Here is a 27129-nt window from a genome sequence, read left to right as displayed (position 1 = left end):
TTTTTTCTAAAATTTTGATTATTAACTTGTTATCGTATTACAAAAATGAAAAAAGTGCTGAATGAACAACAATTTTTCGAGAAAAAAACTACGCGGTTTTATTTATTTCTGAATAGTTTGGCAAACGACCATTTGGTCGATTAATATTCATAAGCGTTGTTATCACCAGAAACAACATTGCGTTGCCGCATGTATGCGTAATTAAATGACTGATAGTAATTAAAATTTTCGCAAGAAATTCACGTTTAAAGTAAAATTGGAACCCCATCTGAAAAAGACGCCGAGTGAAACTAGCCGAGATATTTCCTCACAAAAAAAATAACATTAAGTGGTTGTTGCTTCAGGCACGTAGAAAACAGTGATTAGCATAACATCACCATAGTACTATATTGTAATGGTAAAATTATAATTATGCACATTTTGCAATTGCAGCTCTAGTGCAAATTAGTGAATACATTGCTGTTTGTGGAAATTTCTACTAGCACTTGAATCGAAATCAAACGACACAAATACAAATGGGCAAAAGCAATGCTGCTCATCGTAAATCAGCTGGTCACGTAGGCAATTCCGTTAGATGTCACAGCGTTTACGTTTTGCGTAGTGAACCGCAAGCTTAACGTCACGAAAACTTTCACTTTCTTTCTTACACGTCCCTACAGAACCAAACCCAGTAGATTTCTACACCGAGACCGGTAGATTACCGTGCACAGGCCATCGCGCGGCAACCCTGTTGCGTCCTAGCCGCCATCATTTCTGTGACGCGCACTCACGCTTCGTGCTGTTTTCTCGTGACGACCGCCCAGAAATTTTGACGTGGCTACTACGTATACCCAGTTTACCCACTCCGATTGCACCAAACTTGTGACGAGGAATACGTAAGTGGTAAGTGCCCAGCTGAAGAATAACAACGGCTGACACGGTCCAGGAAGCCCTTTGCATCAATTTTCACAGGTGCCACTGATATCCTTTAAAATGCTGACAAGTTGTTTTACCGCTTTTCTCCAAAAGGTAGTGAATATGGCGTCATATCTGTGAATAGGTTTTAAATTTAGATCCGCCAGTAGAAAGGAATTGCGTCCGAATTCGCGCAGTGCACGTTTTCCCGCTATAAATGAATACGACGTGATTCTGTGATAACGCAAAAAGTGATTGTGAGCGAAATTAACGCAAAAATAAACGCCGTTCAGTGACAGCACACTGGGTTTTGAATCTCAGCTTTGGGGTTATGTCTCTAGCTGTGAGCATGTGTGTATAACAACCGATAATTCCTAATTTTGCGCTCTGATAATGGCTGGGTAAACATTTACGTCATCTCATACGTGCTTACAGCAATAGAACTGTTGTTTTCAACACAAGGCGTTTGCCAGTTATCTTGCTGATGTAATCTGCCCACTATATCTTCCTTCAAACTCCTGGTTTTTCAAGTTGTAATTTCCTGGCCGAACTAGGCAAGCTTGTACCCCCTATTTTGCTTATCTAGTTCGTCAAGTTGTTTTATAACATCAGATATCTGCATCCTTATGGTTGAATTTAAAATGATACGTTAAAGAGCGATTTCATCCATGGAAAAACTTGACATTTTTGGTGTTTTTGAAACCTATCAAATTTCCACTAAAATGACATTTATGTAATCTGTGACTTGGATTATACAGCTCCGATAGTCGAAAATATTGTTGCCTCAAGCAGACTACTCGGTTGAGCAAGGAGACCGAGAGCTACTGGTGCCTTACCTCTGTCATTTCTTTATCGTGGGGGGGTAATTGATATCCTCAGGTGTCAGGATTTTCCAACTTAAGTGACCCCAGTAATGTTCAAAAGCAAGGTTTAGGTTTGGCAAAAACTCCATACTTTTAGCAATTGTCATTGCAACATTCTGACAGATCTCACTAGGTGAAAGTGTGGGTTTTCCTCGTTGGTTTATCCTTTAACATTGGCTGATAAGCACTGTACTCCATTGCTAGGTTAGGCTTACGACATATACAGGCAAAAACTTGTGAATTGCCACAAACCCTTGGTCATTAACAAATTGAAAACAGTAAGTCATTTATCAGATGCCTTACTGCATAGGTATCTCAGTAATTATTATTGAAGTTAGAGACGTGTGCTTTGTAGTAAACCTCTGCTCGAGTTTTATTAAATAAAAGTTGACAATAACACAAAAGTGGCTACCATTTTGTGCATATAGAATAGTGTGGAAACTCAGAAATTTTGGAGCCCCCGTTATCATTTATACAAGTATTCTAATAGAGTTTTATACAGAATTCAGTGGCGCAATTTGATTTTTTCCACACCATATGGTTTAGACACTTAGCCACAATTGTGGTTTTCATGATACATCTTATATATTCTTAGATGTTTTGTCAGCAGCCCATTAAAAAAGCGATGGAAAATGATCTTATTTCTAATAAAAATAATTAAAAATTGTATTGATGCTTCTATTGATAAAATTATTGAAAAGTAACCGGTACAACAGGGTATCCCATAAAAAAACCAGAATTATAAACGCCATACTCTGCTACTAAATCCTATAGTGAAAAAACACATTATATCCAGGTGACAAAACGAGGTGGCGATATTTTTTCCGTTACTGTGATCTTTCATCTCCTAAAAATCAAATATAAGATTTAAAAAAGCTTTCTCTAACTTCAATAATAAGTGAGATCACTGGTAAAATTATCCACCTTGAGACACTCTGTATATAGCTTCGAGGAATAGGAACTGGAAATGTGACATATTACAACAATTTTAAAGAAAAAATTAAAGTGCTATGCATTCAATAGATATTTTCCTATGATGCGAAATACATTGCCAATAATTACAAAAAGAAATATCTATTTTTAATAGAAAACAAGCGGGAGCTCTGTTATAGGAACACTTAAATTACATTCAATTAAATGTCAGGTTTTGCAGAATAAATAGAAGGATTAGTTGTAACAGGTACTTGCATTTTGGTAGGCTAAGTCGAGACCTCCCCTAAATATCCAAGACTTTCCCTATCCCGTAAAGCCCTTTAAATTACATACTTGTTCACTATTATAAAGGTATTGGATGTGTTTAAGGTGACAGATACATATTTTTGGTGTAACTGCAGGGGATTGAGAAGTTGTATTTGAGTTGGTCTATTAAAAATTATTAAAAGAATTTCATTCATGTGTCCGTTCTACACAGTGCTACACTGTAAGTTTGGAATTTTTCATCATGGGCAATTGAAAGCGACAAATTACTAGGTGTATCCGGTGTTATACTGCATTTGCACCTAAACGCGAAATCTATATTTTGTGAATATTGCACACATATTTTCTAAAATAAATAAATAATACAACGTCAATATCTCCTGCTCCACAAGCAATGGTCTGCAATGCCCGCCGGGCATTGCAGAAGGAACTAGGAAAATACGTTAATGTTCCCTTTTAGAGAACCAACACTCACTGAAAATAATATTCGTTACATAATCCCCAAATTGCTATGTTTAATGGTTCTCTGTGCTTGAACAATACAGGGTACCCGACTTGTGAAAAGTGCCATTTCCCATCCGCGAATAGAAAAATGCACACAATGAAAGTATCAGAATGTTGGAAATTTTGAAATCTTATGAGTTTCTTGATACATTTCTTTCTCGAAGTGCAGCTTTCAATCAGCAAATAAATTTTTGAAGGTGGTAAATTTGTGTTGGAATCATTGAAACCGTGTATAAAATAAGTAGTTACTTCATTAGGCCTGTGGGTACAATATGGGTTTCTAAGTAATACAAAAAAAATTATAAAAAAGAACTCGTTAAGTCTTTCACCTAAATTCAGTTAAACAAAGAATAATTAAAAGCAATTAAAGTCAAACAAATTAAAAACTGGTTTCCAACACCAACATGACCATGTAGTGAGCATAATGCTTCGCAAATAAACCAATATTTAGATCCAATTTGCATCTAAGGGTGATTCATGGCCAGAATTATTACATTATTAAACCCAACCGATTGTTGTATTTAAATGCGAAAAAAACGCTTTTCATTGCCAAACTATTTAATAAAATTTATTTTATCGATTATTCATTGTGTCTATATCTTCTTCCCTAGAATAAGCTTCTTATCTCACAATCGGATTGCTCATACAAACAATATACCAATAAATCTATTAAGAACAAGTTTGTGAATGAATCAGAAACCTACATAAAGAAGGTCTTAGAATTAGAATAGAATAGGCAAATTGACCCCATCAAATTTGATGATTTTTCCAATTAGCTTCGAAAATACCCTCACAATAAATATAGATGATTTAACAATGGAAAACTTATTATGACCTGTTAGAATATGCAGAATTGCTTGTTTTACTCTTGATGATTCGTTACTGTTTTCCAGGCGCCGCAAGGCTGTAGACCATGGATGCCATTGAGGAGAAGTGCGATCCGTTATCCACAACGGCCCCGGAGAGTCCCATAGCATCATCGGTAGGAACTACTACTAACCCCCAACCTCACCTGGTGGCGGCTACTAACATTGTTCAGCTCACTATACCCCAAGCGCAGGTAGGGGTTGCATGACCCCAGACTGCGTTTTAAGTTTCCTTTTCATTATTCTTGATGAACCAAACTCCAGAACAATAATTAACAAAAAGCTTCTCATTATTTGTTAATTAGAGCTGTTGTAGAGGCAAAGAAAGTACTCGCTTGGAAATAGCAACATAAAGGGTTTGAAAAGTTATTTATTTAAATTATTACACTTTAAAGCGACCCGTTATTAACTACAAAAAGGGAAGACCGTTTCTGATTCCCTCGAGCATTGTTTTTGGGTTCTAGGGCTGCAGTAGATAGCTGCGACCTCATAACGCAATGACAAAGGCCTTTATAATTCTCAAATAAGAATTGTTATTATTGGTGACACCGCAGGAGTGGCGGCACAAATTGATGTTTTATTTTAAATTGGCAACCACACTCGACTTTGGTAATTAAAGAATAATCCTTCAGTGCCTTTGGGATCTTACGTGGAAGAAAGAGTGCGCGTTCGAACCATGAAATACATAAAAGCAAGTTTGGTCGAGTTTGTGACGGAAAAAAAATGTTTGCACCATAGTGATTAGAAACGATTGGATCTGCCATGAACGCATCATAGTCTCGCCTTTGAGAAAGCCCATCTGTTGCATTGAAGATTTATTATGAGACACTTTTTGGACTTACTTTCCACTGAACCGCCTAGCGAAGCCCTGTGAGTGCGCCTTTTTTCGCTTCCCAATTCGCCACTTTTTACTCCACGTGGAAGGAGAGTTGCTATTCTATTCAAGAGTTCGAAATTTCTTTTGGAAAAAAAGGAGACTAGAAAACTCAGTGTCTAAAGTGTGCCCACTTACGGCACGCTTCAACGAAGCATATGGGCTCCTTTACCGCATCGAATTTCTTACCGGACTCTCGCCGGGTCCCTGATTGCTGACTCGTTCTAAGTAACCATTATGCCTTGGCTGAATTCTGGTCGGGTAAGATGTCATGAGTTTGCCCAAATCCCGCTGTGTGTAAAACTGCAAATTTGTTTTTTCTTATATCGAACTAATTCGTTTTGCTAATGATTGCTCGCGTTGTTTGTAAATCTCCATCTTCCTATGTCCCGTTGTGGCTCTGAATGCGGCCACGGTGGCCCGGCAGACCATTCTGTGGTCTCACCAACTTTAATGCAAAGCGGGTATTATCCGTTTACGGCCTCCAAACTTCGGAGTTGGGTGGTCGTAGGAAAAGTGAAATCATTAACATACATTGTCGCGCTTCTGATCGTGTTAGAATTGTAACAAATAGCCAACTCAAAGGCATACGTTTATAACACCGTCTTTATTCAACCCACATACAGTCCCATTATCAATTTTGACTCGTTGGCCTAGTATGTGAAAGACGTGCGCACTAAATCTCTCTCCTTGTTATTTGAATGTTGCGTTCCCCCCACGCACCCTAGACGCGCACGTGCTACTTAATTCGATACAGGCACAAAGATCCTCGTTACAAACTGTATGTGTTCTCAGTTCCAATTGAAATGTTTTAGGCAGTTCTTATGTACCGATTCCTTATGTGTATACCTATGAAGAGGTATGACGACCGGTGTTTGGACAGCCGCTGATGTCACATGAGAATTAAGTAAATGATAAATTGGGAAAACATTTGAAGTGCCGAAACGTGATCTCTTTAAAATTCCTTATCTGATGAATCTGCAAAATATCTGGGTTTCAATATATAAAAGTAAAAAATGTCGGAAAAGACTCAGTTTACACGAACTTGAGGGAGCATCAACCAAACTGGGAACAGCCTGTCCCGTAAATTAAGTTATTTAATTAAATTAATTTTTTCCCTGGAATATATTCAGTTTAAATGTTGAAGTCCAGATACTTTGCATATTGCATATTTCTATAAATAAATTAATTTATTTATGAGGCATATTAACAGGGCTTCGAAAATAAACTAGGAGAGCTACGCATAGCTCCGCATTATGGAAAGGAAACAACTGGCAAAATTTTCGCTTTTAAATTGTTCATTGTTTTTTACACGTTTTCAGTAGAAGCTGAATCGAGCATCAAATCATAAAAGTTTCTCATCAAACGCGAGCTATCTATCAATTTTAATGACCGATCATTACCTCATAACGCCTCAGTCTCACAAAATATGGGCATGATAAAGTACAAACTGGCAATCCCTTGTATGACCGGGAGCATTTTTTACATCAGGCCGAACGTCATATATTGAGTTATTCTAATCGATTTAAAATTTTGGTTCGCCGTGAAAACTTGATGATGATGATGATGATGATGATTGTGACAGTGGCCGAATTTGACAAAGTAGCGCGCTTAGAATCGTAAGAGTTGGCAGCACTAATGGCAAAATCGCAATCGTTTTCGCGGAGGGAAACGTCCGCCTTCCAGGGCGAGCCGAGATTTTTAATTTATTGGAATAGCATATGTCGCATTATCAATCTTGATTAGTCCTGTATCAGCTTTTTTCGTTCTTTGCAAAAGTATAATGAATGATAAAATTACATATTTCAAATTCTTCACACAATCCCTTGTATGCTCAGGAGTGTTTTTTACAACAGGCTGAACGTCATATATTGAGTTATTCTAATCGATTTAAAATTTTGGTTCGCCGTGAAAACTTGATGATGATGATGATGATGATTGTGACAGTGGCCGAATTTGACAAAGTAGCGCGCTTAGAATCGTAAGAGTTGGCAGCACTAATGGCAAAATCGCAATCGTTTTCGCGGAGGGAAACGTCCGCCTTCCAGGGCGAGCCGAGATTTTTAATTTATTGGAATAGCATATGTCGCATTATCAATCTTGATTAGTCCTGTATCAGCTCTTTTCGTTCTTTGCAAAAGTGTAACGAATGATAAAACTTACACATTTCAAATTCTTCATGAGACCTCAGTAATAAATTGGATAGGCACTTGAAGTGGTAATTTCATTATTGGTTCGAAATCGGTCGCATTATGAATCCTTATTGCGCAAGCAAACGGCGTGAAAAGTGAACTATTGAGTAATTGCTTAATCCGTTTTGTTCGCGAAAAAAGTTCAAGTTTATTCAGTGGAAATTGCGGTATGTTCAACTGGGAACGTGACACGTTTGACTCGGATGTTCAGCCAATCCCGCGGCACCTAACAGGTTGTCTAGATGTGAGTTTATAGTTTATTACGATATGTAAATAAATTATTTGCAGTGCCTCGCTTCTAATGTTCGTATATCGGTGACGTCAATCAAACGTAACCCATTAAAGTATTATTTAACGTTATTTACGATGCTAAAAATAATTTCAGTAGTACTCGCTGCATTAACCGTTTCAAGAGTGATGCCTGTGGCCGATCTAAAAATGCATATTGCTGTTAACGACAAAAACCAACCTTCGATACAACGCACCTACTAATTTCGGTTGTTTAGCAATATTTAAGATTGATTGCCGTCAACGAAACATTTATTTTTTCATTATTCGAGTCATGATTAATTAATCAAAAAAAAAAAAAATCTATTGTCTCGTTGAGTAGCGCAGTTCGGATCGCTGCAAAGCACGTACGTTTGTTTATAACAATCGCCGGTTGATCGTTTTCCAGCAGATTTGTTAGCTACGTGAAAATAAGGCGCAAGAATTTTAACATCACTTAACAGGAAGGTTAGCTGGTGCCGGACTAGTGGCAACCACCACCAACTCTCCTCTCGAAGATTGCACCAAATTTTAGTCTTTATCAGGTCAATTCGCGCCGTCTCCCTGCGAACGTCTCGATGGAGTAAAGCCAGATCGGTTCGTGTGTCACTTCAACGGTTTTAACAGTTACCTGTGCAACAAGCGCGTGAACTGGCTTAAGTGCGAGTTCTGCGCAAAGTTGCGTTAAATTTCGAACGTGAAATTGAAAAAGAAGAATAAAATCTATTCGGCAATCGATTCATATCATTTGTTTATTTATTTACGTCTTCGCTTCTACGAGTAGAAGCCGCCTGTCGGGCCTTAGGTCGTTCTGCCCTCATTCATAAGTAGATTTATACGAAATAAAGCGAATTAGTTCGCTTGCTGATGGAAATGTGCGGAAAAATCGGAAACGGGGATGTTCCGTGAGTCTGGCTATGCAAATAGGGTCCAATCCGGCTCGGTTGTAAGGGTTGCTCTTCCATTTTCTCGTATCTGTACGTTCGTCTTGCGTATGAGTTCCTAAAGGGTAAGGTTGGAAGGGTCGTGCGGCGGGTATTTGGACGGGTAGTCTTCATAAGTGGTCTGAAGCTCGCACGCGTTGTTTCGTCTTTTCCATTGCGCTTGTACTCAGTATATTATGTATTGCAGTCGCTTTTGCGCTAATACTCTCCATTATGCCTTAGTGATCGAAAGCGTCTCGATCACCTAAAGACTTCGGTTCTGATAATTCACAAATATTCCTTAAAATTCAGTTTGAAGCCGATTGTTCTTCCTAGGTCTTTGGTGTCGTTCCTTAGTGTGATAACGTGACCATCGGCTCTGGCCGCAGGAGAGTCCGCTTGGACTTTGTGACTTGAAAGTAAAAGTTGGTTCTCATTAGCGTTAGTTGTCAATCCCCATTTGAAGAACCATGACATTGTTTTGTCCGTTAGCTCCTAAAGACTTTTCACAACCTTGTTCGTTTTTCTCTCGTACACTGCAAGTAACGGATTCTTAATTTCTAAAGATCGGCTAATGATCGCTTACACAGGGTGATGTTGGATAAGTGTCGGATAGTTCAAAGGGCGATTTTTCAAGTAGTTTTAAAATCGAAAGTTTTTATAAACACGTAACGTAGCGCGTTCAGTTGCCGAAGCACGGGACATCATATTTGAAAAAATCAATCACACGTTCTTTGATATTTTTCGATCTTTTCCAGCTAATTTTTTTCAAAATTTTTGGGATGAGAAATTTGAACGTTTTTGGGATGAGAAATTTGAACGTTTTTGGGGTGAGAAATTTGAACGTTTTTGGGGTGAGAAATTTGAATGTTTTTGGGATGAGAAATTTGAATGTTTTTGGGGTGAGAAATTTGAATGTTTTTGGGATGAGAAATTTGAATGTTTTTGGGGTGAGAAATTTGAATGTTTTTGGGATAAGAAATTTGAATGTTTTTGGGATGAGAAATTTGAACGTTTTTGGGATGAGAAATTTGAACGTTTTTGGGGTGAGAAATTCAAATTTATCAAAAATTATTGTGTCTTCTGGAGTGCGCCACAAGCGGCCGTTGTGGCACTTTTAATTTCTATCCCGTGCTTCACCGAAAGAAAACAAATAAAAAAGTGGATTGTTGTTAAAAAAAAAAATTAATGTTTATTAACCGAAACTTATAATTTTAACCCATAAGTTGAGGAAAAAATGATCGTAATTGTTATTTTTCATGGCTTCGCACTTAAATTGCGACGAAGTTTGCCGCTCTTAAGGAAAGTCATTATGAATATTTGCCTACGGGCTTGCTAATGAGTCGAAACGATTATATTCAGAACGATATCCGAATAGGACGATCCTTGCCTTAAAAACACTTTCAAAGATCGTCTAAGTGAAACAGGAGCTTTTAAGAAATCGAACAGTTTAAACGTCCGACATAGAGGAAGCAGTGCTTAATCGAGTTGGGGAACATCCGGCAAGAAGCACCAGGAAAGTAACGTCAATGGTGCATATCTCCCCGTTTCTGGTATGGAAAATTTTCATTGACATTATGCTACATCCATACCACATTCAAAAAGTGCAAACCGTTCTTCCTCGCGGCTTCCTCTTGGGTATAAATTAAATTTGAATTTCTCATCCCAGAAAAACCCCGAGTGCGAAATTTCATAAAATCAACTAGAAGAGATCGAAAGATATTAAAGAATATATGATTTACTTCTTCAAGTTTCACACTCCGTATCTTGAAAACTAAATGAGCCACGATAGATGTTCATAAGAACTTTCTGTTTTAAAAGTATTTGAAAAGTGACCCTGTGAAACATCGGACACTTATTCAGAAACACTCTGTGTCTTTATATTAAAACTACAAATACAATAATCCCATTATACAGAGTGCGGCATAATATTGTTTTTATTAACGTTTCGACGAATGATAAATGTTTGCGTCGCATTTACTAGGTGGATAATTTTATAATTGTCGTAATTGCTAATAGCTACAGAAACAATTGCTGAGTTAGAATACCATGGAAATTTAACTATCCGTAAATTTATTTTATTTTTAAAATGATCCACACCATCAGGAATGACATCAATTTTCCCACATTTCAGACGCAGTTCAAGAATCCTCGAACGAATTGTGAAAATCGTTAAGGGACTTCAAAAATTTTACTTTTATTTAAAAAAAATATACATTTGTACTTCTGAATAATCTCTAGATATTTGTCGAGCTATTCAGTTTACGCTTGCGCGCTCCGACTGACCACTGGCGCTTCGCTCCCGCTCCAGACCGTCCTCAATATCTCACAATTTTCTTTAAACCCACGAATCAAGGCGCGATTTTGGGACTCTCGGTGGTCCTGTCAAATTAATTTTCAGCTGGTTTTGATGAGATCCGACTCATGAATATTCAAGTATGTGACCCAGTTCATGTTTCAACCACTGGCTGACAACAAACGAGACCTTCAATAGGAGTAAATTTTCTGGGAGTTTGAAACGCTCAAAGATAGTCTCGACTCACAAGAATAGCGATTCTATAAGTTGCTGGAAGTTGTGTAGGCCTAGCTCTACCGCGTCTTCCTAAACTCTTCAAAAGAGCACTTTATGGCCGCCTTTTCGAGTATCGGGATTCTCTTAATGTTCTTATTTATCTTTATCTGTATTATTAATGAGTTTTTACGGAAAAAATCTCACCATATGATATAATTTTATACGTTTATGTATTATACAGTGTGTTTGGAACAGTAGGTACAAAACTTGAGGGAGTGAAAGTAGAGTTAAAAATAGTAAAAAAAAGTTAAATCCTTAAGCTCTGTGTCAACTTTTCCAAACACCTTTTATAATTCACTATACAGGATGTTTTAAAATAGCATGTCAAACATTCAGGGGATAAATCTGTGGATGATTTTCTCCTTAACACATGCATTTACTCATCTGTTTTGCGCTCTGCAGTTTTCGAAAAAATATTTAATGTCGAAATGGATTTACTGAGAATAACAGGGGACACAATGGGGCCATATTCGTGTGAACTTTTCTCTTAAAATCATCCACAGACACTATATTGTGAAGCACCCTGCACACCAACTGGAATACGCTTGTCAAATGCGTTCAAGGCAAATCAAAATCTTTTTCGTTGCCCGAAAGGCGCAACAAACTACAATATCAGACCAAAAGTGAACGTAAAAACGATCATACTACAGACTAAGTACTTACTACAAAATTTCGCAACATTCCCTAATATCATAGAACAATTTACCTAAAAGGTAGCTCTTCAGGTTACTTATTGACTTAAGATTATGTGGTAATAAGTTATATAAATTTGCACATAAACAATAGGGACTTTACTCAACAGTGTAGTAGAGTTAGGCAGAACAACGACATCTGTGTTATGCATATTTAACTGATGTGAGAGTTTAGTGAAGTGTTTTTCTACAAATGAGACCGAACAGAAGAGAAATATGCAAGGAAGTGATAGTGCTTTTGTGTCTAGGATAGTACTGTTTACATGAGTTTAGTGGACTCAGTGCAAACATACTTCTAATTAAATGCTTTTGAAATATGGAAATTCTGCCACGATCTGTCGATGGAGACCGGTTCTGTATTCCTCATTTACTTTCAAGAACTTTCCCCCCCTCGAAACCGCAGGGTGAGACTGCAGTGGCCAGACCGAATGTTCGTCCGGATGCTTAGCGAATGTGTGAACCCCCCAGGGAACAAAATTAGTGCACCAACAGCGGGAAAGTGAATTTTTGTGCGTCGGACTCGATCAGAATCTGTCCTTTGCTGATCACATTGAGAACCTCCTCAGCTCATTGAATGGCCTGCGCCATCTAACGTGTAGGAAATGATGTTTTGTGTTTTTGGACATGTTGAGGTCTTTGAGTACACTCGTGTGGAATCAGTTAGGTGCTACGGAGCAGTTCTTTGGGGCTCCTCTGCCGGCGCTGTGAACGTTCCAGGTGCGGAAGAAGATGTCAAGCGGTCTTCCGCATCTGCTCCTTGCAGACCGCACTTTTGAGCGATTTAGCACTCTACCGAGTGTTTTTTTTTTTCAAATAACTTTAATCAATTACTCGTTACTGCCTACGAAAAGTTACATTTCTTTTCCACAGCGAGACCTTGTTTGAAAGAAGTTCGCGTTACAGACTTATAAAGGCTTTCGAGCTGCCGTTCGGCATAAACAAATAAACTCAGATGGGCTATTCGGGAAGCGAATTAGAGCATGACCACTGGGCAAATGCTTTTACTCGTTTACTTTTAACAATTAAGCAATCCATTTTGTTAAATTCGTCAACTATTCTTTTCTTGAAGTTGCTCGGTCACTTCGTAGCATCGTCAGCGGTAAAGCTATATTTATTATGATTTTATATTTAAGTCAACAAACAGAACTTTAGAATGTACCTGTTTCGTGAACCCGCCGAGTCAAACAGAAGCAGCAAAAATTTATTACTTATTTTGAATAATTGGCTTTTAATAACCCACAGCAAATTGGAGTAATTCGATCGTTTTCTCAGGGCAAGGGTCTCTCCCAAGGCAAAGGGACTACCTCGTGTCTCTACGAAGATACCCCAAAAATAACAGAAATCTCATAGTTATAAGCCACACAGTCAAACTTGCACAAGAAGCATTCTCCATTATGAACATAATTTTTTTGCAAATCATTTGTTCTAACATTCCACTTCTTGTCTTAAATTAAGGTCGCCATATCGTTTTTTTTTATTTTCGTATATGTTCCAGGTCCAGAAAACGTTTTCGTTTCCGTATCCCTTTTCATTTGAGGGACCAAAAAAAAGTCACATGAAGCCAAGTCCGGTGAGTAGGGTGGATGAGTTGCTTTTTGTCCGAAACTGTCTAGAGCTTAATGTGCGGTAAAGCCGAGGGAAAAAAGTGGCTGAGAGAGAGTTTCTTGCGAACTCTCATTCGTGTAAAAGAACGACTTGATGTTGGGGATAAAGAGTCTTCTGTTATCGTTCACTCGAGTTAGGGTGTGGTTATGTAAGTCGTGCACTTTGACGTCACTCCGTGCTCAAACTATTTACCAAGCAGACGTGGAAAATCCTGAAATTTTAGGCGTTTCGGAAAGTTCCTAGTGGAAGCGACCGCTCCCTCTAACGCACAAACGATGACATTTCTCGTTATTTTTGGGCTAACTTCGTAACGTTGCTGAGATATTTTAAGGCTATCGAAAAATGTTTTTGCACTTTCAGGGATAATGTAAGTCACGAACGCAAGTGAAAAGGAATTTTACACAGCGAAAAATCTAGTCGATTTTGTGCTTTTTTTTCGTTTCCAAACCTCCCATCCAAAATACGTGGCAACTCAAAAAGCAGGGAAATTACCTTGTTTTGGTGAAATCATCTTGCGCAATTACTTCGTTTTATGCGTCTACCATTGTTACGCTTTTAATACCGTTCAGGACTATTTGTCTAACTTAGATTAAGTATTTCGTTGCCGTTTTCAGGTACAAAGTGTGATACAACCAAATCAGCAATCGGTCATCCAAACGGCAGCAAACATACAACCCATACTCGGCAAAGGGAACGTCATTCTAGTCAGCAAACCCAACTCTGTCATACAGACCACGCAAGGGAGTTTGCAAACGTTAAGGGTAAGTCCTGTTTGTGATTTTTGTTGTTGTTTTTTTTTCCCCTTTGTTTAAACAAGAAAGCTCGAGTGATAACTACACAAGTTTTGCATTCGGGTCTTATCAGCCGACGGCAATATATCAGTATAGCTTTAATTGATGCTATATCCAACAGTAGGTAATTTCGAAGAGTAAACAAAAGTACCGTGACGTCAATATTAAAAGTAAAGCAATAAAGTAGCGTTTTTTCCGGCGTTGATAGCCACAGTTATAAATTGTTATTCAACAAATACTCGTAACGTCTTTGAAGCGTCATCGCGTGGTTACCATTTGCCACTTTTTATATCCTTAATTAATTTTATGTTAATTACGTCGCCTTTGGACCATCATTGTTAGTGTTGCCTGAAATTGGAGAAGTCCAGAGTTCCGTCTTCGAGTGAACGGTTTCATGATTTTCACAGAAAAACTCGAAGCAACTGCATAAGCATATGGCAATTTGTCTCGGGGCCCTATCACCGGTATTGTGAGATTCAGTGCGTTAAATAGATTTCGCCATTATTAAGGTAAGAGGTTACACATTTGGTTCATAAACGAACCTTTAGCTTACGTCACGGCTTAAAGGTTATGTAAAATAAGTGCCTCGATGTATTACCATGTAATTCGACGAAATTGGTTTGGGATCACTGTTAACCTTCGACTCTGCGACGTTGAAATTCCTTGATTTGGCAATTGCGTGTCTTTCTTGAAATTCGGGACTTGCCATTGAAACGAGCTCCCGTGTTCCACGCGGTCACGTTCCGCCGTTCCATGCGGTCGCATCCCGCTGTTCCATGCGGAATGCGATCTTGGAGAGGTTTCAGGGAGCGATGGGGCTCCGTCAAACAATTAAAAAATGCCAATGGGCCCGTAGACGAAAAGGCGTCGTTTTCAATGCACGGGGTGACAGAGTCCTTCGTATTAGCACGAGGGCACTTTTGACAATTTTCATAATTTTGTTTTCGTTTAGCGTTGTCTTAATTTTAAGAAGTTCGACTGAACGCCACGAATCGCTGGCGACCGGACCAGATGGGTCCCTTTGGCTTTGTTCCCTTTGCACTCCCAATTTCTATCTACAGATATTTTTGGAAATTTTACAAAAACGGCGGAATATACAAAAATACTACAAGAAACCAAAAAGGTAAAGGATTGCCAAAACGTTGTAAATTCGGTATCAGGATAAACACCGGGTGTTCCAAGAAAAGACATAAAGCATAGACCGGAAACGCATAACGCCCCGTAAGTTGCCGCCGACGACTTTGGCATTTCGTTATAGAGGGTTTTGAAAAATATAAGCATATGAAAGTCCAAGAATTTAACTCAAAACATACTTGAGAGAAACGCGAAATACGAGAAAATGTACCACCCAGTATATCGAAAATGGTGCGCTCTTGATCAGGGACATATTAGCATTTTTTTGCCACTTGGTTGGTCGAACACCCTATATATTTTGCTTTGCAGTGAAGGATGATCATTAAATAAAAACCTGAATTAGGCTTTGAGATATCAGAGGCATGTCTTCAATCAACTTGTTTGTTATCAGCAGTCGGTCAGACGATGGTCGATGGTAAATAGCAAAAAAAGACCTTAATGAACATCCTACGTTTACTTACTTGTAATTTTAATCAGATGTTGAGCTACCACTGGAACTAACATTTAAATATATTTTTCCAGGTAGTTGAAGCTCCGGAGAGTGATGAGAGTTATTCCGAAGAAGAATCTCCAAAGAAAAGGCACGATCTGTTAACCAGGCGGCCTTCATACCGTAAGATACTCAATGATCTTGGAGGGGGTGAGATAGCTGGTATGTTCTTTGCTGCTTCCCACTACTATTTTTCCATGGATTTGTATGCCTGGTTCTTACATAACAAAAGCTAATTTCTTCATTTCTTCAGTTTTTAATTTAATTTTCTTGGTCTAAAGCTTAGTTACAAACCAATATTAGTTGAGGAGTCTGCTAGCTGTGCAGGGAATAATGGTAAAATCAATCTCAATAAAGGTCATCATGCAACACAAATTTTACATAGTATTCCACCTTGTAAAAACTTGACAATGTAGCGCTGATACCCTTGAAACTCCGAAAAAGTGGAATTTATAAAAATTAAATGTAGAACACTAGGTGTGTTATAGTAATTATTCCTAGAAGTTGGTTATTTTCTGAGTAGGTACGAAATTTAAATTAAAAATTTAATTTTAATTTAATGACGTAATCTTAGGAGCTACGTTAGTGACGGTTGAAATCTGGAACGATAATAAAATTCAATATTAATTCTTGGGGAAAAAATAATAAGAACAATTCGAGTTTTGAATTAATTTCGACTTGAAGCAGAACCACCACACGGTTCAAATCTGAAACTCGCAAAAAATCAAACTCTTCGAAACTAAGTGTCTTCCGAAAGCGCCAAAATTGCAAATGACTTCGACATTCAACTAAAATTCTAATTGCGCCGTTCTCGTTGACCTGGCAAAACTTAACTGGAAACCAGAAGAAACATCAACAAGAATTCACCTCTTTGCGAAACATCCACTAGAATTCGTCTCTTAGCATCAAACTTCCGAGCCAGAATTATGGTAGGATCGTCCACTTTCACTCACCAAGTCACAAGTACACCAACGGCACACATCACGGGTCTTTAGTACACAAGAAAAACGGATTATCTCGCTTATTAGTGCAGCGCGCAAATTATATTATTCAATTACATGTGTTATTAACTGTATTGTCTCGTCCAAAGGAGTGCATATAATGACAATTCCCCGCTCTAGGTCAGTAATGTTGTATTTCGCTCAGGTTGCATATTAAATGATATAAAAGCAGATGTATCCTGGTCGTAGAGAGACTTTGCCTTCGATGTCAATTGTAGCAAGTGCTCAATCTGAGATTTGTAATACGCGTTTTTTTTCTTCAAATATATTTGTTTTTAACAACGAGTTTACTTAAATCTTAAACGAAACTCGCATGAAAAATATCTCGTTCGTCGCCCAGCTCTCATTCGAATGAATCACCTACGAAGTCACATCGGTACCATTTGCCCTTTGCAAATTTACAGCAAATCGGCCTTAGAAGCGATACATGCAGATTTAGTGAAATAAGAGAAAAAGTGCGAATTCAAAAAGTTTTATTATGCGAACGTATTCCTGGTGCAAGGGGAATTGAATATGAATTGACCGAAATTCGTTTTTTCGAGAGCAATACCAATTTAGAATTTCGTACCTAGTGCTCATACTGGATATACACATGCGTATGATAAAGATGAAGTCACTACCAATCTTAACATTTAATCTTAGCGTGTTAAAATTTGAAAACTCGGAGAGCTGAATCATACACAGTTACTCACGAAATTGGTGGGGCGAAAACGGTCATAAGCCAATAGTTCTACGCTTTTTTGTTTTAGAGACGATAACATATTCACTGCGAACATAAGTGTAGAATGTATGTTACAAAGAAACTTATAAAGCTAGTTTAGGTTCAATAAAAATAAATAATAACAAACAACAATGAACGAAAAACATAGACGCAAAATTAACCCTACACAGCATCATATTCGTTTTTATTTTGGCTGAAAATATGTATGAAAACAGTTTTTTTTTGCAAACTCCTTCGAGATTGATAAGTTGATTCTAAATCATTTAACATGTTCATTTATTTCATGAATGTGTTAGAAATGGCGAATGAAAGGGCGCAAACCGACATCACGACGCGCCAATTAATAATCAAGCTTTATTGTACCGGAAAAACTACACGAGAAATTGGTAATTTAACAGGAAAGACAGATTCCAGAGTACAGTGGACAACGAACAAATATTGTTATCAAGGATTAATACAAGATAAGCCTGGAAAAGGACGAAAAAAGACTAACGATTTATTGTACGAGAACTAAAGATTAATCCGAAGAGAAGCGTCCCAGAGAATCGACAAAACTGCGCTAACTGGAACAGTAAGAGGAGTTCTCAGAAAAAGCGGCTTTAATGGCGGAATACCAACGAAGAAACCCTTTATGTTAAAAATTAATAAACAAAATCTATTAGATTTTGCAGGAAAGTATGTAGAACTCCGTCGAGTTTTGGAATACTGTCATTTCCACAGTGGAAACGTAAATAAATTTGTTTGGATCGGATGGAAGACAACCGGTATGGAGCCAACCAAATGTACAACTGCAGGGCAGAAATATAAATAAAGCAGTAATACACTGTGGTGGATCATTATGGAGTGCTTTGGGAGCGAATGGTACCGGCAACCTACACCAAATTAAGGGAATGGTGGTTAAAGTGCCTACTTTGATACTTTAAGAGCCAATTTGCGACGGTTAGCAGAGAAGCTGAACATGCCGAGAATGTTTGACAGTGATCCGAAGCCACCGCTTGCATTGTAAAGCTTTGGTTAACATGTAATGTGCCAAAATTATTACATTCTCCACCTCAATCGCCAGTTGCAACCCCATCGAGAATTTGGGGAAAATTAAAAAAAAAACTAATTTTCAACGTATGGAAAAATATTTCTTCGAATGTGGCTAGAACGTTGGTAGAATCCATGCCACGTCGTCTGAACGTCGTAATTAAGGCGAAGAGAAACGTCACTAAGAACTGAATCTTAGATGTTAATTGTTCTCTTTAAACTTCTTCAAATAAATGATTATAAATTATACGAATTTGTGTTTGTACCGTTAATTTTATGCCTACATTTTTCGCTTATTGTTTGTTATTTATTTTTAATGAATTGGAACTATTTTTGTAACATACATACATTCTATACTTATATTTGCACGAACGTATTATCTCCTGTAAAACAAAAAAGCATGGAAATATTGGCTTCCAACTTTCTTATTCATTTTGCCATATGTACGGTGAATTTAGCAATAACTGTATGAGGTCTATTACACTTCGATCTTTTGTTGACAATAGCCATAAGCATCTTGTTGCGATCCCGTGAAGACAACGTTTTGTACGCCAAATTGTCCAGAATTCGCAATTTTTATTAATGACACATTTGCGGATAACGTACTCGAGACTTTTGGAAAATACCGGAAACCGTTGGAGTTGCCTCTGGAAGAGCCAAAATTGACAAATAATTTCCTCTTAAACCAGAAGCGTGCAGTGAACACATGAACCACGAGAATATTAAATTCAATTTCCTAAATTACAATAACAAATTGGGAACTTGCGTTGTCCGTGGACACCACCACCATTGAGATCGTGGAGCCTTCGCTTCGAGCTAGCTCGATGGTTAGTTTATTCTGCATTTCGAATATCTTGTTTGTCGTGCTACCACTCGGCTGAATCATCTAAGAATCGATATCTGTGCGAGTCATACGAGAAATGATAGCAACGATACGATAACCTTCAAATATTCAAATAACTTTATACCCTTTTTTGCGAGCGTACAGCTCATTGGTCTCGCTACGGAAACGATGCGCTAAATATTTATTTTCGGCACAGCACCCAATGCACTGCCCGATCTCCTCACGTGCGCCTATGGCTTTTTTCTTTACAATCGCAGGAGTAGAGGGTTGAAAGGAGCGCACTGAATTTTACACGAAAATTACTTCCTCTCCATAACAAAATCGACGTATTCTCGCGATTTGTTTAAAAATCAATGATGTTTCAAGATAATACGGGTTGGAATTTTCCAAATTGACGCCCTGTGTATTATCATCGTGTATACATTATGTCCGCCGTGTTCATATGCAGTAATATGCACTTTTAGCAGGCCCTCAACTAATTTTTCTTATCATAGTGTTATTATGAAAGAAAGGAAAATGTTCGTGCATGAGGATAGTTGGCTGCAAATAATTCACTTGGCAATATAACGATTTGAATAACGTTACGGTAGATTAGCACTGGTTGTTATGAGACTTGCATGTTGTACTGTAGTGATATGTTCGTTAATTTATTTCAAGCAAGTGACCAGTTCTCTTAAATGTTGGAAAGAAAAATAAATGATTTTACCACAAGGTCCCGAAAAGGGGGACTGAACAGCTAACCACAGATGTTTTGAGTAGAAAGAAATCTAGGGGTAGCAAATCGGATTCCTGTTTTCAAAGCTTTGCATATACTGGATATATATAGACTTTAATGAACTGCACATTCTTCGAATTGCAGATAACTATCTCAAAAACTGCAGGATTTATAAAAGAAGAAATTAAATCGAACCTTCAACATCCTGTAGATCTTGAAGCTTTGAGAAGCAGGAATAGAATTTCTTACGTCAGATTTTTTATACTCAAAAATATGGGGCTAACAGGTTATCTCCTTTTTCAGGACACTTATGTGATATATATTGTAAATGAGTAACTGATTGCTTACAGGGTACATAGTATAGACGAAGTGCGAATTCAAAAAAAGTCTGTTATTTTATCCTGCACATGATATAGAGTTTTTCTGAATTCGCCAATATTCAAACCCATTGTTTTAACTTAAAGGATAGAGGTTTTTTTTTAATTTATTTATTATTGCATGCAAGATGTATGCCATGAAAGTTTATACCCGAAAATACCGGTGCTATTTCAAGAATAATTTGCGGCACTGAGGGGTTTGTTCATATTGTTTTGTATCACATTTTATTTGGGATGCACTCTAGCTCAAAAGCAGTAGAGAAATCCTGTCTAATGTTGCTGTGTCGCTTATGAGACGATCAATGGTAGGGAGGTGCCTTCACACAGTCATAGTGCGGGCCAGTGAGGGATTTTGTTAATAACTGATATTTTGCGTGAAACAAAATGGCGGTAAGGACGAGGGTTTAATTTTCAAAAAGTCTTCAGGTGAAATTTGACAAACTATTTTCTTTAATCTTGCGTTTTTACGGATTATTTCAGGAGCAATTTTCAGTCTGAATGAACTTGACCAGCTTTGTCGTAGGTAAAAGTCTTTTCGTATCTCTGACGTCACAATTATTAGACAGTTCCACATATCAGTTTCCTGCGCATCCTGCACTATGTACGTATAATCTCTCAAGGACTTACCCGGCCCCTATTTATATCCATTAAATTTATTAACATATTCAATTTACACTGTAATTTCCACAACTGTACCTCAGTCTAGCAATTTTTATATGAAATAGCACCTGTTCTCCGTTTCGCGCATTTTCGCCCGTCACGAAAACCAGTCATGTGGTATGGGATCACCTATCTAAAAAAAGAAGTCATTCATTTTGTCGATTTATGGAAAAACAATGGGCTATGACCAAATTTAGTTTCTAAACACAAAGTAACGTAATGCAGATAGTTATTTTCTAAATTGAAGGTTATGTTACGATGTTCGCAGAGCCCAAGGTCGAGCCGAACTCCTCGGAGGCAGACAGTGAATTATCCTCACACTCAATCCCATACCACACAGGTCAGTTGTTGTCATGTAGAGTTTCTAGTAATGCGGTAGTTTGGTGTTAAAAGATTGTCCACGCTGTGCAGCACTGCTTGTACTATCAGCATTCGATTCCGTAGAGGTGACGTGGATGCACAACTTTTTCTTTAAGCCCAGTTTAGACGTAATTGCAGTTCAACCCTGGTTCGGTTGAACCAGAACTGGTACACGTGTCTTTTCGTGGTGCTGTCGTAAATTGTCACAAGTGAAAATGATTTGACAGGAATGCCATTGAGAAGTTCAGCTGTCAGTGCGGGTGAAAGGCACCAGAGGAGAGTGAGTGATTCGTTATAGTCTCAAGTACCGGTTTAAGTCTGTAAAACTTATTTTTGAGGATTACTTTCTGATTTTTGCATTTTGCTCAGCAGACACGACACGAGTTCCGAATTGAAACAGTTAACCGCTAAATACCAGTTCTAATTCAACCAAGGGCCAAATTATTAACGTGCAGCAAGCTTTAAATTCAAGCTGGTTTCCATAGCAATCAAGAGTCTGACCAGTAGTCACGCTTTAATTCGACCGTTCTAAGGAAACCAGTCTACAGCGGAAGTTGAACATCATATTAATAATTTGGCCTCAAACCAGTTTCAACCCGCAATTGTACAACAGATCTAGGAGTTAAGTGTATGTGAAAAGCGTGCAGTAAGTGATTTGGGTGGAGGAGTTCGCATTGTTGTGATCTATAAAGTGAACGACATTTTGTTCAGACGAACTGACCTGAAAAGCTGCATCGAGAATAAAATCATGTTCTGTATCTGTTGAAAGTACCATTTTTACTTTTCCATACTTTTGGGAGACACTGTATGTTTCACATGTGCATGTTTCATTTTATAACGCGACACATTAAGCTTTGCTATAAAGTCGGCTGTATGAACACATTTTAAAGGTGCATTAAAAAGGTTTTTTGTATTCCAATGGAAAACCGCGCGTCGTATTAAAAAAAAAATCGAAAAAGAGCTTTTTGCTTCCAAATTAAATGCGATTTTTATTTTATGAAAAAGCAGTGGCGTATCAATTCCTTTATGTTCAGCGACACGCTAATATGGACGCGACCGGAGGAACTAAAATCATGTTCTTCATGGCAAACCGCACATGGAAACGATTTCATCAACGCCCCACGTTTGCGGTTGACCACTTGCTGCCAGTTTTTTAGTGAGCACCCGTTTGATGATTGACCAAACTAGCCGAGTGTACGACTCACATTGATCATTTCGGTCGCAATCATAATCATATTCCGAATGTGTGGTTTCAGTGTCTGCTGTCATCTTCAGTTAAATTTAAGGCAAACTGCTCGCAAAAATAATTGAAACGAAATAGTTTTCCGTCATTTTTTAGAACTCGTTTTTGTAAGAGACTTCAGACCTATTCGCAGGTTTAAAAAAAAATGATTAAAGTCCCTTTTTTCTAGAATTATTGACAAAGACTCATCTTGAAAAAAGGTTTTTAATGCCATACAGCGATTAAATAAACGAACTGCGCCTTTTTTGGAAATACTCAGTAATTATTCGAATTGTATGAAAAACGGAAATTAGCGAAATATGTTCCAAAACATCGACCAATGCCATTGAATGGTTTTACAACAAAATGTTATGGAATAGCCGTAGCCACCAAATACCAGTGGATTGAAAGTTAACAATTTTACGTGGCATTTTTTGACCTTGTATGACACCGCATTTTTTTCTTTTTTTCCTCTTTTTTTTCTTTTTTTTTTCTTTTCTTTTTTTTTCCTTTTCTTTTCTTTTCTTTTCTTTTCTTTTTTTTTTTATTTCTCATTGACCTCTTCGAAAGCTCCTCAAATACGAGATCTGAAAACTTACTGAAAGATGAGTCATTTTACTAGTTTTGTGAGCAGTTTCATTTTTAGGCTTGCATAGTTTTTTTGCTGTTGAACGATTCCACCCAAATCTTGAGTGAATTAAAGTGACGTTGCGTTCGAGCCGATTGCATCAAAATAGTTTTTTGTCAATTGCCTTTTAATTTTTGACCAACGAAGCTTTAATTGAACCCTCCTTGTTGCATTCAGTTCCAACTTACACCAAAGGTTCCTTCGATATCCATCGCAATGTAAACTATAATGGTGACTGGAATGAAGCATCTGTTGGGAACTTTTATCTGAAAAAACTTTTTTCCTGTTTAACTCGTGTCAGTTTAAACAGTGCCACTTTTATCTTTTCCGTTCTGCTCTTTCGTGCCACTTCTCCTCAAATTCAGAGGTGGACCTTACGGTTTCTCCTCATGAGCGTAGAAACAATAGCAAAAATATTTATTTGACTGAAAATAATTTGATTGGTGGAAAATGCTGGATTATTGGAATGGAATTGCACTATGCGTGTCGTATTTAGGCTCATGAGGATTAATCGCCAAAATGACAGCGTATGGCAGCACCTTACTGTCAGACAAGTCTGTTAGTGTTTTGACGGCAGCAACATAACGGGTGTATCAAAAATTCAAGAGGTCCGGACAAAAGTGCTGCAAAAGATTGGCGAACACGAATGTCTTAACTTAATTGAATTAGCTTCATCCAAGTTCAATTTAAGACCAAACTTATATGTGACATACATGCAATAAGCACAATTTGTGCGAGGTTGTGTTGCATAGAAATTTCTTGATACACTCAGTGAAGGTTTTTAGTATTGATCTAAACAACTTGAACTAAGGGAGGTATTACCTTGGGAGCACTTACAGAGAAGTAAGTCTCGATTAAAATTGAAATCTGAGAGTCCTAACGTTGCCACACTCTGTACATCTTAGATTAGTCTACCAAAAATTCTTTAGATAAACACGAAGTTTAATTTTTTTTACGTAAACAATTCTCGAATTTTCGCAAATTTTCCCATCAGTCGCGATTTACAACTGCAGAAATTCTAAAACAGATGCTTCAACCTGTGTTTCATAGCAATATATTTGCAGACAAAGGTTCAAATAGACATTCCAAAGAACAGCTCTTTCGATTTTCGCTTTTTCCATATATTTCAATCGATTAAAATAGCTCTTTTTCAGTTTTACCCGCCACCGCGATACAGATTTCTAGTGGGGAAGGCGGTCAAGGCATTCACACGCTGACCATGACCAACGCGGCAGCGGGTGGAGCGATAGTTCAATACTCACCTGGTCAAGAATTCTTTGTACCTGGTAAGAAAATTCTGAAAAAAAACCCAATAATTTCTTCAGTTATTATCTTGGAAGGATATGCAGGGTGGTCAGACCTGAATTGCTTGGACAGTTTACTCGTATGTGTATAGCAGTTCGATTTCCCTAAGAAAAGTAACTTCAAAAGTATGGAAAAGAATCTCTGCTTCTATGTGTGAGAAAAAGTATCTGCTAAACCCAAATTACAAGCTAACGCAAAGTTGTTACAAAACAGACCCTTTGTTTTCGAAGTTCAAAATGAGTGCAATGTTGTCAAAACAGTTAGTTTGAGAACTACTCTCAGTGTTTAACAATTACTAAGAAATCGTCGCTTGTTGCCAAAAGGTTTTCTTGTTTCAGTGGTTCAAGGGGGCATAGGTCAAGGTGGGGGCGAAGACCAGGCGAGGAAACGGGAAATTAGACTGCTTAAAAACAGAGAGGCGGCGAGGGAATGCAGACGAAAAAAGAAAGAATATATTAAATGCCTAGAAAACAGGGTGGCCGTCCTAGAGAACCAAAATAAGGCTCTCATTGATGAATTGAAGGCGCTCAAGGAACTGTACTGCCAGCAAAAGGTAGAATGAGACAAATTGCGCCGCGAAATCACGTGTAGGGATCGTTTACTCTGCGGAGACCTGGGATGTGTTTTACGCTTGGAATTGGTGAAGGACTTGGCCAACAAACTTATGGGTCTTACCAGTTATTGTCTTGTAGGTTAATTAAGCCTGGGTCTTTCTAGTTACATAATTTTTTTATACCGATTTTGTGCAATTTTGGTGGGTGAAAGAGAATTCGCCACCGCGTATGGTAAGAAAAATGATACATTAGTTGGCGCTAATGTATCGGAATAACAATAAAAACGAGCGTAATTGTATTTAGTTTGGACCGTGTGTAATTTAATGTCTTACTGGAAAAAGGCTTGTGACAAGAGATATAATTTTATAAGCCGATGTACATAATTCTATATTTGCAGTTTTATGATCATTAAATTTTTTGGGACTTGCATTCTGGAGTAGTTAACGGTCGAATTCCAGTTTGTTTTCCAGAGATTTGTCGAAAAATATTTGAAGAGGATTTAAGTAGGTATGTGCCATAAAAGTCGCACTTCTTCAGTTCCTTTTACGCTTCATATCCCTACACCTCCCTGTTAAGTACTACTTTGTCGTATTAAAGGCCCTCCCTAATTTTTTTCTCTGTTCCGTTTCGCAACTTAATTGTTAGATTTCTTCGGCTGATTTTCGTTCCCTTCATTGTGTACCTGCACGAACGCGTTTTACTGTGGCTTCCTATTCTCTGGCGTTGCCAGCGTTAATCCAAAGAGTGTCTTGCGCTTGAAATATTCAAGAAACCTCAACAGAAGTTCTAAAATTTCTTCTGCCCAAATTGGAGCAGCTCAACGGCACATACCTGCGACGCCTTGTCTACTGCAAGTATACTTCTAAAATAACGTTTAAATCCTGTTTTGTTTTGCTATCAAGTAATGATTTATTTACTTTTCAGTTAGGACCTGCGAGAGTGCCTTGCATAGATATGTATTTCTAATGATGCATTAAATAATCGTAAAAATTAATCGACACACGGGACATTTTGAAATTAGATGCATTGTTAATCAAAAAATTTTCACATCGAACGAATGTCTGAAGCATGATGTATCTTTTATAAGTTTAAATAACAGTGATAATTACGTTTGGCTTCTTTGATGCATCATTAGGGAAAAAAAGTTGTACAAAATGAATTTATTAAGGTTTGTATATATTGTAAATGTATTATAGTATATTGTATTTTTACATATCAAAGATTATTAATATAAATACCAACTACTTTTGCACCGCCAAAGCTTAATAAAATCGTTATTTAAGGTATTTCAAAATTCCTTGCGTTAGTGGTATGATTATTATTACGTCAGGTAAGAAACTCTGTTGTTTCAAACATCAACGAAAATGAAGTTTAACACAATGGGTAAATACAATTAATAAAGAAACAAGATATTTCTCACTTTACTCATACTTAGACCTTCTCCAAAGTACATTTAACGCATTGTTGAATACATACCTTCAAATTAAATTCGAGGAGTCGTTATTTTCACTTGATAATTGAATTTAAAATTTATTTGATTTTCCAGGGATCGTATGTACACATAAGCGAAACATCAACGTTAACCTTGATGTTTAAAAAAATCAAATTGAAACCAAGTTCGTACTTACGGCAGCAAAATGTACCGAACGAGTTTGTAATGTAGACATGTTTTTATTATAATAAGGTGAATCTATTTTGGTAGTGAGTTGTAGTTAGAAAGATTTGTAAATACAATTTATAATTTAATAGATGTTACGATGAGTATTAGTTAAATTATAAAAAAAATAAATGGAATATTTTAATATGTTCATATTTTGTTTTAATTTTTGTTGAGGACAAATAAAATTAT

General features: G+C 37.5%; 1 protein-coding gene across 24 annotated transcripts; it reads left to right on the top strand.

Moving 5' to 3' along the window:
* Positions 1-739: 739 nt before the first annotated feature.
* LOC136348677 (cyclic AMP response element-binding protein B-like) lies at positions 740-27088 on the top strand. 24 transcript variants are annotated; one of them, XM_066299712.1, is made up of 8 exons: positions 740-882; positions 4352-4440; positions 13340-13414; positions 14064-14210; positions 15897-16026; positions 21459-21551; positions 24576-24707; positions 25065-27088. In XM_066299712.1, the coding sequence occupies exons 2-8, from the start codon at positions 4372-4374 to the stop codon at positions 25286-25288; spliced, it is 870 nt and encodes a 289-aa protein (XP_066155809.1). In that variant the 5' UTR covers positions 740-882; positions 4352-4371; the 3' UTR covers positions 25289-27088. The 24 variants fall into 24 exon arrangements, with proteins under 24 accessions (XP_066155809.1, XP_066155828.1, XP_066155804.1 ...); XM_066299715.1 differs by having other exon boundaries at positions 829-951; XM_066299713.1 differs by having other exon boundaries at positions 869-1008.
* The last annotated feature ends 41 nt before the right edge of the window (positions 27089-27129 follow it).

The sequence above is a fragment of the Euwallacea fornicatus genome, chromosome 34 (genome assembly GCF_040115645.1).
Source record: "Euwallacea fornicatus isolate EFF26 chromosome 34, ASM4011564v1, whole genome shotgun sequence".
Lineage (NCBI taxonomy): Eukaryota > Metazoa > Arthropoda > Insecta > Coleoptera > Curculionidae > Euwallacea > Euwallacea fornicatus.
Note: the sequence above shows the minus strand (reverse complement) of the source record. Positions and strands in the feature narration are given on the sequence as shown.

Bases quoted from the DNA above. Each gene is read 5' to 3' on its own strand.
- LOC136348677 (XM_066299706.1), top strand. From the start codon at position 7,560: ATGTTCAACTGGGAACGTGACACGTTTGACTCGGATGTTCAGCCAATC. The intron at 16,027-21,458 runs GTATGTTCTTTG...TCTAAATTGAAG, and splicing joins TGGAGGGGGTGAGATAGCTG to GTTATGTTACGATGTTCGCA. The intron at 24,708-25,064 runs GTAAGAAAATTC...TTCTTGTTTCAG, and splicing joins TCAAGAATTCTTTGTACCTG to TGGTTCAAGGGGGCATAGGT.